At 42.2% G+C, this 14361-nt stretch overlaps 1 protein-coding gene across 8 annotated transcripts in view; it reads left to right on the top strand.

Annotated features, from left to right (window-relative positions):
• ZNF215 (zinc finger protein 215) overlaps positions 1 to 14361 on the top strand; it is a 206603-nt gene that overhangs the window by 174683 nt on the left and 17559 nt on the right. For 2 of the 8 annotated variants that reach the window (XM_067038738.1, XM_067038741.1), the window contains one exon: positions 11003 to 11564. The exons of 4 other annotated variants lie outside the window; for them this stretch is intronic. Coding sequence is in view for 1 of the 4 variants with exons in the window: in XM_067038741.1 (XP_066894842.1) it covers positions 11165 to 11564 (400 nt within the window). In the remaining 3 variants the exon portion in view is untranslated. Of the gene's footprint in view, positions 1 to 6735; positions 6967 to 11002; positions 11565 to 14361 lie in introns of those variants that run through there. 2 more of the 8 variants (XM_067038739.1, XM_059068576.2) reach the window with 2 other exon arrangements.

Here is a 14361-nt window from a genome sequence, read left to right as displayed (position 1 = left end):
CCTTATGGGTATTACCTTGTATGTTATTTGTTGCTTTTCCCTTGCTGCTTTTAATATTTTTTCTTTGTATTTAATTTTTGATAGTTTGATTAATATGTGTGTTGGTGTGTTTCTCCTTGGATTTATCCTGTATGGGACTCTCTGCACTTCCTGGACTTGATTGACTGTTTCCTTTCCCATGTTGGGGAAGTTTTCAACTATACTCTCTTTAAATATTTTCTCAGACCGGTTTTATTTCTCTTCTTCTTCTTGGACCCCTGTAATTGGAATGTTGTTGCATTTAATGTTGTCCCAGAGGTCTCTGAGACCGTCCTCAATTCTTTTCATTCTTTTTACTTTATTCTGATCTGCAGTAGTTTTTTCCACTATTTTATCTTCCAGGTCACTTATCCGTTTTTCTGCCTCAGTTATTCTGCTATTGATTCCTTCTAGAGTATTTTCAATTTCATTTATTGTGCTTTTCATCATTGTTTATATGCTATTTAGTTCTTCTAGGTCCTTGTTAAACATTTCTTGTATTTTCTCCATTCTATTTCCAAGATTTTGGATCATCTTTACTATCATTACTCTGAATCCTTTTTCAGGTAGAGTGCTTATTTCCTCTTCATTTGTTAGGTCTGGTGGTTTTTTACCTTCCTCCTTCATCTGCTGCATATTTCTCTGTCTTCTTATTTTGTTTAAATTACTGTGTTTAGTGTCTCCTTTTCTCAGCTTTTTCTGCAGCTTCATAGTTCCTGTTGTTTACGGTGTCTGTCCTCAGTGGGTGAGGTTGCTTCAGTGGCTTGTGTAGGCTTCCTGGTATAGGGAACTGGTGTCTGTGTTCTGGTGGGTGGGGCTAGATCTTGTTTTTCTGGTGGGCAGGGCCACATGTGGTGTTCTGTTTTGGGGTGTCTATGAACTTAGTGTGATTTTAGGCAGTGCCTCTGCTAATGGGTGGGGTTATGTTCCTGGTTTGCTAGTTGTTTGGCATTGGGGCATCCAGCACTGGAGCTTGCTGGCCTTGGGTGGAGCTGGGTCTTAGCGTTGAGATGGAGATCTCTGGTAGAGCTCTCGCCGATTGATATTATATGGGCCCGGGAGGTCTCTGGTGGTCCAATGTCCTGAACTCGGCTCTCCCACCTCGGAGTCCCAGGCCTGACACCAGGCCAGAGTACAAAGACCCTGTCAGCCACATGGCTCAGAAGAAAAGGGAGGAAAAAAGAAAGAAAAAATATAATAAAAATTTTAAAATTAAATAAAAATTTTTTAAATTATTAAAATCAAAAATAAATAAAATTAAATTTTAAAAAAGAGAGCAACCAAGCCAATAAACAAATCCACCAATGATAAGAAGCACTAAAAACTGAACTAAGAATAAAATAAAAATCAGAAACAAATCAGTTGCAGAAAGCAAACCCCAAGTCTACAGTTGCTCCCAAAGCCCACCACCTCAATTTTGGGATGATTTGTTGTCTATTCAGGTATTCCCTAGATGCAGGGTACATCAAGTTGATTGTGGGGATTTAATCCACTGCTCCTGAGGCTCCTGGGAGAGATTTCCCTTTCTCTTCTTTATTTGCACAGCTCCTGGGGAATCAGCTTTGGTTTTGGCCCCGCCTCTGTGTGTAGGTTGTCCTCCAGCATCTGTTCCCACCCAGACAGGACGGGGTTAAAGCAGCGGCTGATTAGGGCGCCCTTGCTCACTCAGGCTGGGGGGAGGGAGGGGTACGGTAGTCATAACTGGAATGCAGGGTGAGCCTGCGGCAGCAGAGGCCAATATGACGTTGCAACAGCCTGAGGTGCTTTGCGTTCTCCCGGGGAAGTTGTCCCTGGATCCCGGGACCCTGGCAGTGGCGGGCTGCACACGCTCCCGGGGTGGGCGGTGTGGAGAGTGACCTGTGCTCACACACAGGCTTCTTGGTGGCGGCAGCAGCAGCCTTGGTGTTTCATGCCCATCTCTGGAGCTCCTTTAAGCTGCGCTCTTAATCCCCTCTCCTCGCGCACCAGGAAACAAAGAGGCAAGAAAAAGTCTCTTGCCTCTTCTGCAGTTCCAGACCTTTTTCCGGACTCCCGCCTAGCCGTGGTGCACTAGGCCCCTTCAGGCTGTGTTCACGCAGCCGACCCCAGTCCTCTCCCTGCGATCTGACCGAAGCCCGAGCCTCAGCTCCCAGCCCCTGCCCATCCCCGCGGGTGAGCAGACAAGCCTCTCTGGCTGGTGAGTGTTGGTTGGCACCAATCCTCCGTGCGGGAATCTCTCCGCTTTGCCCTCCACACCCCTGTTGCTGCACCCTCCTCCGTGGCTCTGAAGCTTCCCCCCTCTGCCACCTGCAGTTTCCGCCTGTGAAGGGGCTTCTAGTGTGTGGGAACCTTTCCTCCTTCACAGCTCCTTCCCACTGGTGCAGGTCCCGTCCCTATTCTTTTGTCTCTGCTTGCTTTTTTCTTTTGCCCTATCCAGGTACATGGGGAGTTTCTTGCCTTTTGGGAAGTCTGAAGTCTTCTGCCAGCATTCAGTAGGTGTTCCGTAGGAGTTGTTCCACATGTAGATGTATTTCTGATGTATCTGTGGGGAGGAAGGTGATCTCCACCTCCTACTCCTCTGCCATCTTGAAGGTCCCTCTGCTTGGCTCTTTCACCCAAACGTTAATCAATCACATATTTAGAGGGGATTCCATGGTAACCATTCTACAGTTACCATGAACGTAGGTCCAGGAACAACACCTCAGTTTGACTTTGCAGGGGAAGACCTCCCCAGTGAAGAGATATCTAGTAACCAAAGTTCTTATTTCTTTCATTCATGCATTCATGCATCCATGGAATCATTTTAAAAGTATTTATTGAGCTCTAATTTCATTTTATCTTACCATTTTATCAGAGCAATGACTGACACATATGTGGTTTTTTTTTTTTTTTTTTTTTTTTTTTGGTGGTACGCGGGCCTCTCACCGCTGTGGCCCCTCCCGTCGCGGAGCACAGGCTCCGGACGCGCAGGCTCAGCGGCCATGGCTCACGGGCCCAGCCGCTCCACGGCATGTGGGATCTTCCCGGACCGGGGCACGAACCCGTGTCCCCTGCATTCGCAGGCGGATTCTCAACCACTGCGCCACCAGGGAAGCCCCACATATGTGTTTTAATACACACTTTTGCATTTGTTACTATACTTTTAAAATTACTAGAACTGCACTACAATAGACAAACTCTAAACTGGGGTAGGAGGATTAGAGAAAACCCTCATTCAAACAACATGTGCTAGATGAGGTGATGTAGACAAGGACAAAAAATTAATAGTTGAAATTGGTCACTTGGCTGTCATTGATGATCTAGATGAGAGCTACTTCAATAACAGCAGACGAAATAAGAAAACGTAAGAAGAAAGTACAAACACTACCTTAAATATTGCCATTACCTATAGTTGTCATCTCCACCTTCCAAATTCTGGAATCCTGAGCAAATAAAATGATGGCTGTTTTAAGGCACAGAGTTTTAAGATGGTTTGTTATGCAGCAATGGATAACTGAAACTCTGAGAGAATTGTGCTCCATCACATTCAAATAGATTCCTGTGGGGCTTATTCACATTACCAATAAAAACTACTACCTCGGGGCTTCCCTGGTGGCGCAGTGGTTGAAAGTCCGCCTGCCAATGCAGGGGACATGGGTTCGTGCCCCTGTCCAGGAGGATCCCACAGGCCACGGAGCGGCTGGGCCCGTGAGCCATGGCCGCTGAGCCTGCGCGTCCGGAGCCTGTGCTCCGCAACGGGAGAGGCCACAACAGTGAGAGGCCCGCGTACCGCAAAAACTCCTCACTAAATCCCCCCCAAGTGGGGACGGACACACACACACACACACACACACACACACACACACACACACACACACACACACACACAAAATACTACTACTCTCCTGCTATGGAGGGAGAGGGGGAATAAAGGGCCAAGAAGCTTCTAAAGAATCATAATAAAGATGATGTATCAGTCAGGGTTTGTAGTTGCAAGTAACAGAAACTGACTATGCATGATTTAAGCTAAAAGGAAAAATACTGAATAATAGTAATTCCGATTCTGCAGCCAGAATCATGGGCCAAATTCATTAACACAAAATGGGTCCGCTAAGGACATCACTGCCATTCAGCACTAGGTGGCGCAGTTTACACACTGCCAACACCCTCAGCACAGGCCCTGCTGCGGGAGCTGCTAATTCCCTGAACCTGGAAATTGGAATGTTGCTGCTCTCTCTATCGCTGACGAAGAGAAGAAATTGCTGACACTACCTCAGCCAGGTGACCAAGGTTAACATAAATAGTGTTAAGTCCTGTTGTTAGTATGTTCCCTTGAGATGATATGATGGAAATAGCACTTTATGATTGGAAGATCCCTCAAACCCATAACCTCAGTCTAATCATGAGAAAAACAGACAAATTCTCATACATGGGCTCCCTATAAAATATACAACCTGTACTCCTCAAAACTGTAAAGGTCATCAAAAATAAGTCTCAAAAACTGTCACAGCCAGGAGGAGCCTAAGGTGACAAAACTAAGAAAATTCAAACAAAGTATAAAGTTTAGTTAATAATAAGGTATTAATCTTATTTTCTTAATTGTAGCAGATGTGCCATAATAACGTAAATAATAATAATAACAATGTAAATCGATAGTGGGAAAAGGGGGTATATCAGAACTCAATGTACTATATCTTCTCAATTTTTCTGTACATCTAAAACTGACCTAAAAAATAAAGTCTGTTTTTAAAAAAGAAACTTTTTGATGTCCTTGCTTTTTCATGTCACTAGCTCTTAATTCAAAGTCTAGACTGGGTATATCTAATTGATCGAGTTCTAGCTGCAATGCAGACAAAGGAAGTTAATAGATGTATTCAGTTTCCATGGATGGAGACAGGCTCCAACTCCCTCACAAGACTCAACAGAAGATTATAATTTTAGACAGTGTATTCAAAGGATCAGAAGCCAAAAACTGACAAATGTCCATAACACATGGCCCATGAAACCAAATCACCCCTATTCATATCTTGACTATCTACAAATTCCAGAGTGACTAATGCAACTCACAATCTACACAACACAATATTCTGAGGCAGTGCAGAACACAGAACATTGGGTGAAGAAATACAATAGCTTAGCATATGGAATGCTTCCACTGGTCATTAAGACAGTCTTCATTTGATTGTGTTTACTAATATATTTTCAATTGCTAGTACAGTATTTGCCACATATTAAATTCTCAATAAAAATGGGCTGAATGAATATATATGTGGTCTAGGAAAAGTGTTGGCTTAACTCAGGTCAAGTTTTCTCTATTTTTTTCTTAAATACAGAGAAGATCTGGATTTCACAATGATAGAAGAGAATGGAGTTTGTAGCAAACAAGTCTATGCATCTTAAGGATCTAATCCCAGATGGCTTTACAATGAAAGTCATATATTGAGAGAAACCTTTAAAATTGTGCCATTAAAAAATAGCTGGACTTTAGTGAGGTGACTGCAAACTGAAAATGACCCTTCTTCAATGAGAAAGCAGGGTCTAGGCCTCTGTGGACCTTTGAAGACACATGGTCAGAAACCTCATATCTATATGGTATGAGAGGAAGGCTGGTCATTCCGCCTCATACTTGGCACCCTTTCCATTTCCCTGAACTCTTAATTAGCTAAAGACTATGTTTGAGCCTGTTTACTTTACTGGCAATACTTACAAGTTAAAATTTTTATTTTGCCTAGCTATTAATTGACTTTTATAAAGGTCAACCCCATCACAAACAATTCATGGCACACACCATACTCCTAATCTTGGAAAATATCATTCCACAATTCCACATCTTACTATTGACCCTCTAAATCTTGAAGCGTTGAGTGAGTAGCAGTGTGGGACAAGTACGAAGTGATCTGGGCTTGAATCTCAGCTTCGCTATCTTTTAGTTTCCATAAATTTGGGGATGATAATCTCTTCCTTATAGTGTTGTGGTGATGAGTGAGATGACATTTATAATTTGCTTATGATAGTAATGAGTACAGAAGAGGTTAAAAGAAACAAAAATCTGGTTCCTATCTTGTTTGATCCAGATTTAAAGCTCCCTTCCTGGGAGACAGTCCCTGATTTACTAGTTTGAGTTCTTCCTCTGGGGCTCAGTCCTAGACTCCTCCTCCTTCTACTGTTTTCACTCTTTCTCTCTGCAGTCTCATTCTCCCCCCACCCCCACCCCATAGTATCAAGTACCATCTACCCGTTACTGACACAAATTTTACAAGTCTGGCCCCATACACCTCTAAGCTCTCACTTACGTCCAATTTGCCAATGCTTCTTGGATGTCACAAAGTATCTCATATGTAACAAGCCAAAACTGGACTCATGATCTTTTGCAAGATTTTCTACCGCGATGCAAAATTGAATAAATGAGTGAATGAGCGAATCAGCAAGTCAGTAAAAACCATGTTAAACCTTGTTATATACAAGACCATATCTTTTCCAAATTACTTCACTGTTTTTTGATTCCAAGAAAATGGGGGAGGAGGGTGGGTGGAGGTGAGAAGGTTAAAAAAATTTTGGCCAGTTCTCCTAGATGGGGATGGAGGAAGACACAGAAGTTTGACAAGGCCTTTTCCCACCTACCCTAAGCGTGGCCCTGAGTTCCGGGCCCTAGGGTTGGACTCACTTCTATGAAGCGGGCGGGGCCTGGGTAAGGGGCGGGACGGGCAGAGGCCCCACCCTGTCTACTTTACAAACTTGGGCCGCGGGGGCTTCTGGGGGCTTCCACGGCTGGTGCGCGTGCGCGGGAGTGCGCCGGCCTTCGTCTTGGTCTTTAGTAGATACTGAGCCGGTGCTGGCGTGTAAGGGACAGGTGTGGCCCGCGCTGCTTAGTGGTGGCGTGATTACTAACGCAAGCTCCCTCCCCGGGCTGGGAGGGCGACTTCTGCGGCTCCTCTGAACTGGCTCCTGGGTGTGACTGAACCCAGCCCTGGCTGGGAGCGGTGTTCGCAGGTATTACGCGGGTCAGCGGGCGGTGAGGACGCGGGTGCGTGGAATTGGGAATCCTGCTTGAGGGCGTCCACGCGGTCTCCTCGGCTTGTTCGCTGTTACCTGGATTCCAACTCTGTGCTCTGCAGTCTCTGCGGGAGAAGCTGGGGGAGGGCGCGAGCTGACAGAGATGGAGGCGTGGGCTGTGGTAGGAAGTTAGTGCGTGAGAGAGGAGAGGTAAAGAGGGCTGGGGTGGGAAACAGGACGGTTAGGTTCCAGATCCAGGTCTGCTGTCTCCTCTTCCATTCTGTGATGGGGGCAGTCTCCAGGCATTTAATCTGGTAAATATATCTTGCTCAGCTGGTTTTGGATTGACTGATATGGATTCCCCATCCAGTGTGACTGGATCAATCGACTGGAAAAGAAAATGGAGAAAGGTTCATTCCAACTTGCCGTGCTGTCCCACTCATTCCTGGCCACTCCCTAAAACCTCTTTATTTCAGATGCTCATTTGCACACTGCTTTATGCTACTTTCTACAAACTAATCTCGGAAGGCGAAAGATTCTCCTTACCTCAGGCTACTGCTCTGCCTATGACCTATTTGATTAAAACAACCCTTTTTCACAGATATTACCTTTTCCCCATAATTAGTGCCTGTTCAAGTTCCTTGACGCTGTAAAATCTTATGAACTTGTGTCAGCTGGTTATTTGATCTAACTCCAGATTCCTGCCACCTGCGCCTTATTGAACCCTTCCTTCCACTGGTATTGGCTCAGCGTCTTAAATCTTCATTCTGAGTCCTACCATCATCCTTAAATGTGTCTGTTTAGTACTTTAGAGTTTAAACTTTAACAGTTCTTGACTTTGTTTATTCCATTGGTGGTCACTTACAGACCACTTAAGCTATTCTCAGTCACAGTCATACCTTGAACCATTTATCATCCAGACTGTTCCTCCTTTGAAATCTTAAGCGCTGTCATATCATCCTGAACATCTCTAACCTGTCCTCCTAGCTCTATAATTATTTATACTGAGTAATTTATTAATTTTTAACCTATAAACTCCTAGTATATTTTGTTGCTTTTTCTCACTTTGAGTTGAACGTTTAATTCGTCTCATTCTTGTTTAATTATATATATAAGGCTTTGCTATTGCCTAACAGAACTTGAGCTGTTAGATTTTGAAGTGCAGTGTTTTTAGTGTTTTTAATTTGAGTTGTTTTTTAGAAGCAAAAGTTAAATTTCAAAGTAGTTGAGATTTTTTTCTATTTCTACTTGATGTTAAGATCTAGTTTTCATTCTGGTAATAAATGTGGTTTTGTACCACTTTTATTTACTTTTTATTTATTGAGTTTTTTTGGTAGCTTAATAAAAGCTTTTGTAAGCATTCTTATAAGTGCTTGAACAGAAACTACATTCTATTTGGTTTTATATATCAGGCTAAGCATGTTATTGATGTCCCCTATACTATCGATTTTAGCTTACTTGTTAAGGACTGAGAAAGTTGCCTTAGTCTCCCATTTCTGTGGTGTTATTGTTGCTTGCATCTCTTGTTTTCTGAGGGTTTTACTATAAATATATTTCATTGTGTTATTTGATATGCTTAGTAGCAGTCATATTTCATTATGAGTTGTACCTTCAGTCATTTAAAGTTTCCTCTTTGTCTCATTTTATTCATTTGTGCTTTTAATTCAATATACATCTTAATTCAGTATATCCCTGCATATTATTATTGTTTACATTTGCTTGTTATTTTTTCTATCATCCCTTTAAGCTTTGGAGTTCTTTTGGATGTCTCTTAATTTTTTTTTTTTGCATTTTTATGTAATTTTTATTTTTTTTAACATCTTTATTTGAGTATAACTGTTTTACAATAGTGTGTTAGTTTCTCCTTTACAACAAAGTGAATCAGTTATACGTATACATATGTTCCCATAACTCTTCCCTCTTGTGTCACCCTCCCTCCCACCCTCCCTATCCCACCCCTCTAGGTGGTCACAAAGCACAGAGGTGATCTCCCTGTGCTATGCTGCAGCTACCCACTAGCTATCTAATTTACATTTGGTAGTGTGTGTATGTCCCTGCCAGTCTCTCACATCGTCACAGCTTACCCTTCCCGTCTCTTAATTTTTTTACATAGTTGAGTTTAAATTTTTACCCAGTTCATTTATTGTTACAATGGATATTCTTGTTGTTAAATCTGCTTTTTTTTTAAAATGCTTACTTGTTTTTTTTTGTTTTGTTTTTAATATGTGATCTGTGAACTTTTTTTTCTTCTTTCTCCCTGTATGTTAATTCTGAAAGTATGTGGGCCCATAGTTAATTGTTCTGCTGGAACTCAGTGAGTGATACCTCTTAAGCACTTTGGAACTTTCTTTTCTTTTTTGGTAATGAATGTGTACTTTCCTTAAGCTTTGGAGAAGGTTTGTGTTGGATCTCAGAATGTTCCCTCAGTTGTTCCACTTTGCCCTGTGTCCCCATGTAAGGGCGATACTAATGAGTATATAGATGGTGTCAATACATTTCTACAAGACAGAAAGTGAAAATATGGTTTACAGAAGCAGTGTAGAAAAGGTCACAACTTAGAATATGCTAGGAGGTGACCACAGTGGAGGTGGAAACCCATCTGCCTATGAGAATCTTAAGCTGTTTCAACAGAGTATGGCAGTGAGAGTTAAATAGAACATAGGAATCGAGTGAAGGGTTACATGGGAAACATCTATTCCAGTCATCTTCCCAACCTCCCAGCCCTCTTCCCACCTACATAGAGAAGCAGTTTAGCTCCAGTGCCTTCCTCCCACAAAAAGTTCTTCCCTAAATAAATTGAATAAACCATCTGAGGAGAACGAAGGCTTTTAGGTTAGGTGTTGACATTTCATAGTAAAACCTTTTCACTCTGTTGTGTGGGGAGCCCACAACTTGACAGCCTGCTCCTCCACTAAATCAAAGTCTGCCAATGTGTGTGTCTCACTGATATTCACATGGCTCTTGGTAAGTCTCCCATTCAGGGTAGACACCCATTAGGAAACCAGTCTACTGATACAGAAGAAGTAGAAATTCGTACGATGATCTGGAATAATCAACCTAACACTTGATTCTTAAATATGAGCAGAAAACTAGGGAATACCAGATGAATACTAGGGAAAACCAAGATAAATAGAAACCCCGATCACAGAATCAAAGGGAATTTCGGAAACAGAAAACTCAAATTAGAATCTTCAGGGCTTCCCTGGTGGCGCAGTGGTTGGGAGTCCGCCTGCTGATGCGGGGGACACGGGTTCATGCCCCAGTCCGGGGGGATCCCACATGCCGCGGAGCGGCTGGGCCCGTGAGCCATGGCCGCTGGGCCTGTGCGTCCGGAGCCTGCGCCCCGCAGTGGGAGAGGCCACAGCAGTGAGAGGCCCGCGTACCACAAAAAAAAAAAAAAAAAAAAAAAAAAAAAAAATTAGAATCTTCAGAGAAATTTGAAACGATATTGTAACTGCACAAGCACAGTGCTCTGGAAAAAGAACCAATGGCCTAGAGGCTTATAATAAAAATGACTCCTGAATGGTTAATTGCATCTGGACTGGGAGAACTGTAAATCAGATAGAAAGCTGGATCTGAACTTCCCTGAATGTAGTGACTCATAATCTGGCACACTCTTTGGGGAACCCTGAGAGCTGCACTCATAGAGTTGTTAGATATCAGCTCCTGTAGAAGGCTTTTCAGTCAAGATGCTTTCTGCCCAACCTACATGGTCCACATCTCCTTGCACTTGAGCTATACTCTGTGAGAACTGCCACTGAAGAAAAATTCCAGTTACTCACTCCTCTGTTAGCAAGCTTTGTTTTCTGTCCAGTAGCCTTCTTAGTAACCTAAGTGCCAAATATGACCTGTGGTAGTCCTGCAAGGTTTAAATGTTTTGTTGAGCCTAAGACCTCCCTCGTTGATGGGCATTGCAGACTGGCTCATAGCAAATCCTAACAAATTAAAACTTTTGATTGTTATAGTCCGGGAATGCACTTTTTGACCTATCCATGTTCATTATCTGTAGGTCATATTTATGTCTTTTTTTCAGTCTCTTGGGTGCCTGAATATTGGCTCTGCGTCTGAAGCTCCTGAAACTTTTCTCACTGCATATATTTGTATGTAGTATACAAGTGCTTAGCCCAAGCATGAGGATTATTGGAATCCTCTGATAAGACAAATTTGAACTGCAGTGGGAGCTCTGTGTAGGAAGATGCAGCCTTTGAACAAGTTGACGGCTATCTCAAAACCTCAAAACCTGGCTCCTCATGAACAAAGTGAGGTCCTGAGAGCAGATGTGTCTTGGCAACAGGAATGCATCCCAGTCGTGGAGACAGATGACTGTGAAGCCTCTCGTCTAAAGTTCAGACATTTCCAGTATTTGGAAGTGTCTGGGCCTCATGAAGCCCTGAGCCAACTCTGGGAGCTCTGTCTTCAGTGGCTGAGACCAGAAATTCATACAAAGAAGCAGATCCTAGAGCTATTGGTACTGGAACAATTCCTGACAATTCTCCCTGAAGAAGTCAGGACTTGGGTGAATTTACAACATCCAAAGAACAGCAAAGAAGTGGTGAGCCTCATAGAGGATGTGATTGATATGCTTAAGGATGAAGGTGAGAATATAGAAAATTGGAGGTAGAATAGTTGACCCGTCCCATATGAAGAAAAATTATCTTTAAAAAAATTTTTTTTATGGATGCATAGTTGATGTATAGTATTTATATGTTACAGGTATATAACAGTGATTCATAATTTTTAAAGATTATTCTCCATTTATAGTCATAAAATATTGGCTATATTCCCTGTGTTGTACCATATATCCTTATAGCTTATTTTATACATAATATTTTATACCTCTTAATCCTCTATCCCTATATTTTCCCTCCCCCCCTTCCCTCTCCCCACTGGTAACCACTAGTTTGTTCTCTATATCTGTGAATCTTTCTTTTTTGTTATATTCACTAGTTCTATTTTTTTGATTCCACATGTAAGTGACATCATAGAGTATTTGTCTTCTTCTATCTGACTTATTTCACTTAGCATAAGAACTTTTTCTGAAGCTAGAAGTTGTCAAGGGCCAGATCATGAAGAACTTTACTATATTAGGAAGGCTGAACTGAGATCTCACAGATTGAGTAGGGGAGTAAAATAATTTGATTTACTTTTCAAAAATACTGTGTTGGCTTCAGTGTAGAGCAGGGATCAGCAAACTATGACCACAGGCCAAATATTTTTGGAAGTAAAGTTTTATTGGAACACAGCCACACTCCATTCATTTACATTTTGTCTACAGCTGCTTTCATATTATGATTAGACTTGATTAGTTATAGCAGAGACTGTATTGCCTGCAAAGCCTAAATAAAATATTTACAATCTGGATCTTTAAAGAAAAAGTTTATCAACTTCTGCAGTAAAGGATAGCCCTGATAGCTCTGAAAATAGGAAAAACAGTTAGGAAGTATTGTAGTAGATCAGGTATTAGAGAATGAGGAAGCATTTGGGAAAACAGAGGAGTTTGAACCTAAAGGGTTTACATATTAGGTGTGAATGGGATAAATGTTCTGGCTTGCATGAATGGAGCATAAGGAACAGTTTTTGTTGGAGAGGAGATTGATATATTAATTATGTGGCATGTTGAATTTGAGGTCTTTGTGGGACAACCACAGTGAATAATCTAATATATAGTTAAAAATATGGCTTTAGTGTTCAGAAGTATAGCAATTTCTCTTGCTGCTGTAACACATTACCATAAACTTTGTTGCTTAAAACAATATGAATGTATAGTCCTACAGGTTTGTAGATCAGTGGGTCTCTCTGGGCTAAAATCAAGAAAGAAAAATATGGAAACTTACAGGTATGAACAGAAGTAGGATAAATCCAAATCCTTAGGAAGAACCAGTATTTAAGAGCTGGCAGAGATCTAACTACCAATTATAGAGAATAGAGGAACATGTTAAACTATACCATGGGAATGCCATTACTAAAATCCAACATGTGGGAAACTGCAAGACAATCCAGTTTCTAAAACAAAATAATTGTAAGGGAGTAGGGAGGGGCTATGGAAGAGGGATTTAGAGATTAAAAGCAACATAAAAGATGTATAATTGATCATGTGAATTTGCGGATCTTACAAGATATGAGGCAGTTGACTGGATATTTGACTAGGCATTACTGATTAGAGACAGTGATGATACTGGTATTGGGATTATATTTAGTCCTTATCCAAAAAGGAAATAAAATGAAGTACTGAGCAAAATAAGAAAACTCAGGGAAGCAAGCTAGAAAGGAGTAATCTAGAAAGCAAAGAACCAGGAAAGATTGGTATCTTGAGCTGAGAAAAAAGAAATCTTCAAGAAGGGAGTGTTCAACAATGTTGCAACAAAAAGGTCCTGTTAAGATGAGTATTGAAAATAATTTATTGAAATTGTTGATTAGATCAGTGGTCCAACATGGGTCTCCCTGGGCTAAAATCAAGGCATCAGCAGGAATTCATTTCTTTCTGGGCCTCATGCTCCCTTCCCCCCATCTTCAAAGCTGGCAATGGTGAGCCAAGTCCTTTTCACACTGCCATCTCTCTGACGCTCCATTCTATTGTCATGGTGTGTGCTGGCATACATGGACATGCTCACACTCACTCTTTCACTCTCTCTGTCTCACTGACCACAGCTGGGAAAAGTTCTCCACTTTTCAAGATTCATGTAATTTGATTGAGACCACCCAGGTAATCCAGGATGATTTTTTTTTTAATTTTTGTTTTTTAGCTGCGTCGGGTCTTTGTTGATGCACACGGCCTTTCTCTAGTTGCAGCGAGCAGGGGCTACTCTTCATTACGGTGCTCGGGCTTCTCATTGCGGTGGCTTCTCTTGTTGCGGAGCACAGACTCTAGGTGTGTGGGCTGTAGTAGTTGCAGCATCTGGGCTGAGTAGTTGTGGCTTGCGGGCCCTAGAGTGCACGGGCTTCAGTAGTTGTGGCGCAACGGCTTAGTTGCTCTGCGGCATGTGGGATCTTCCCAGACCAGGGATCAAACCCTTGTCCCATGCATTGGCAGGTGGATTCTTAACCACTGCACCACCAGGGAAGTCCCCAGGATGATTTCTTCATCTCAAGGATCTTTAACTTTAACATTGCTGAGTCCCATTTTTTTTTTGGCGATGCCATGAGGCTTGTGGGGTCTTAGTTCCCCGACCAGAGATTGAACCCCGGCCCTGGCAGTGAAAGTGCTGAGCCCTAACCACTGGACCTCCAGGGAATTCTCTTGCTGAGTCCCTTTTGCCATGTATCCAAGGATTAGGGCATGGACATTTCAGGGGGCTATTCTGCCTATCACATGGGTCAAAAAAATATGAAGTATGAGATGGGAATGATAATCATTATAGACTATTCTTGAGAAGTTTGGGAAGAAAATGAGAG

This window comes from Kogia breviceps, chromosome 7 (genome assembly GCF_026419965.1).
Source record: "Kogia breviceps isolate mKogBre1 chromosome 7, mKogBre1 haplotype 1, whole genome shotgun sequence".
NCBI lineage: Eukaryota > Metazoa > Chordata > Mammalia > Artiodactyla > Physeteridae > Kogia > Kogia breviceps.
The sequence above is the reverse complement of the archived record's forward strand: the minus strand, read 5'-3'. Positions and strand labels throughout refer to the sequence as shown.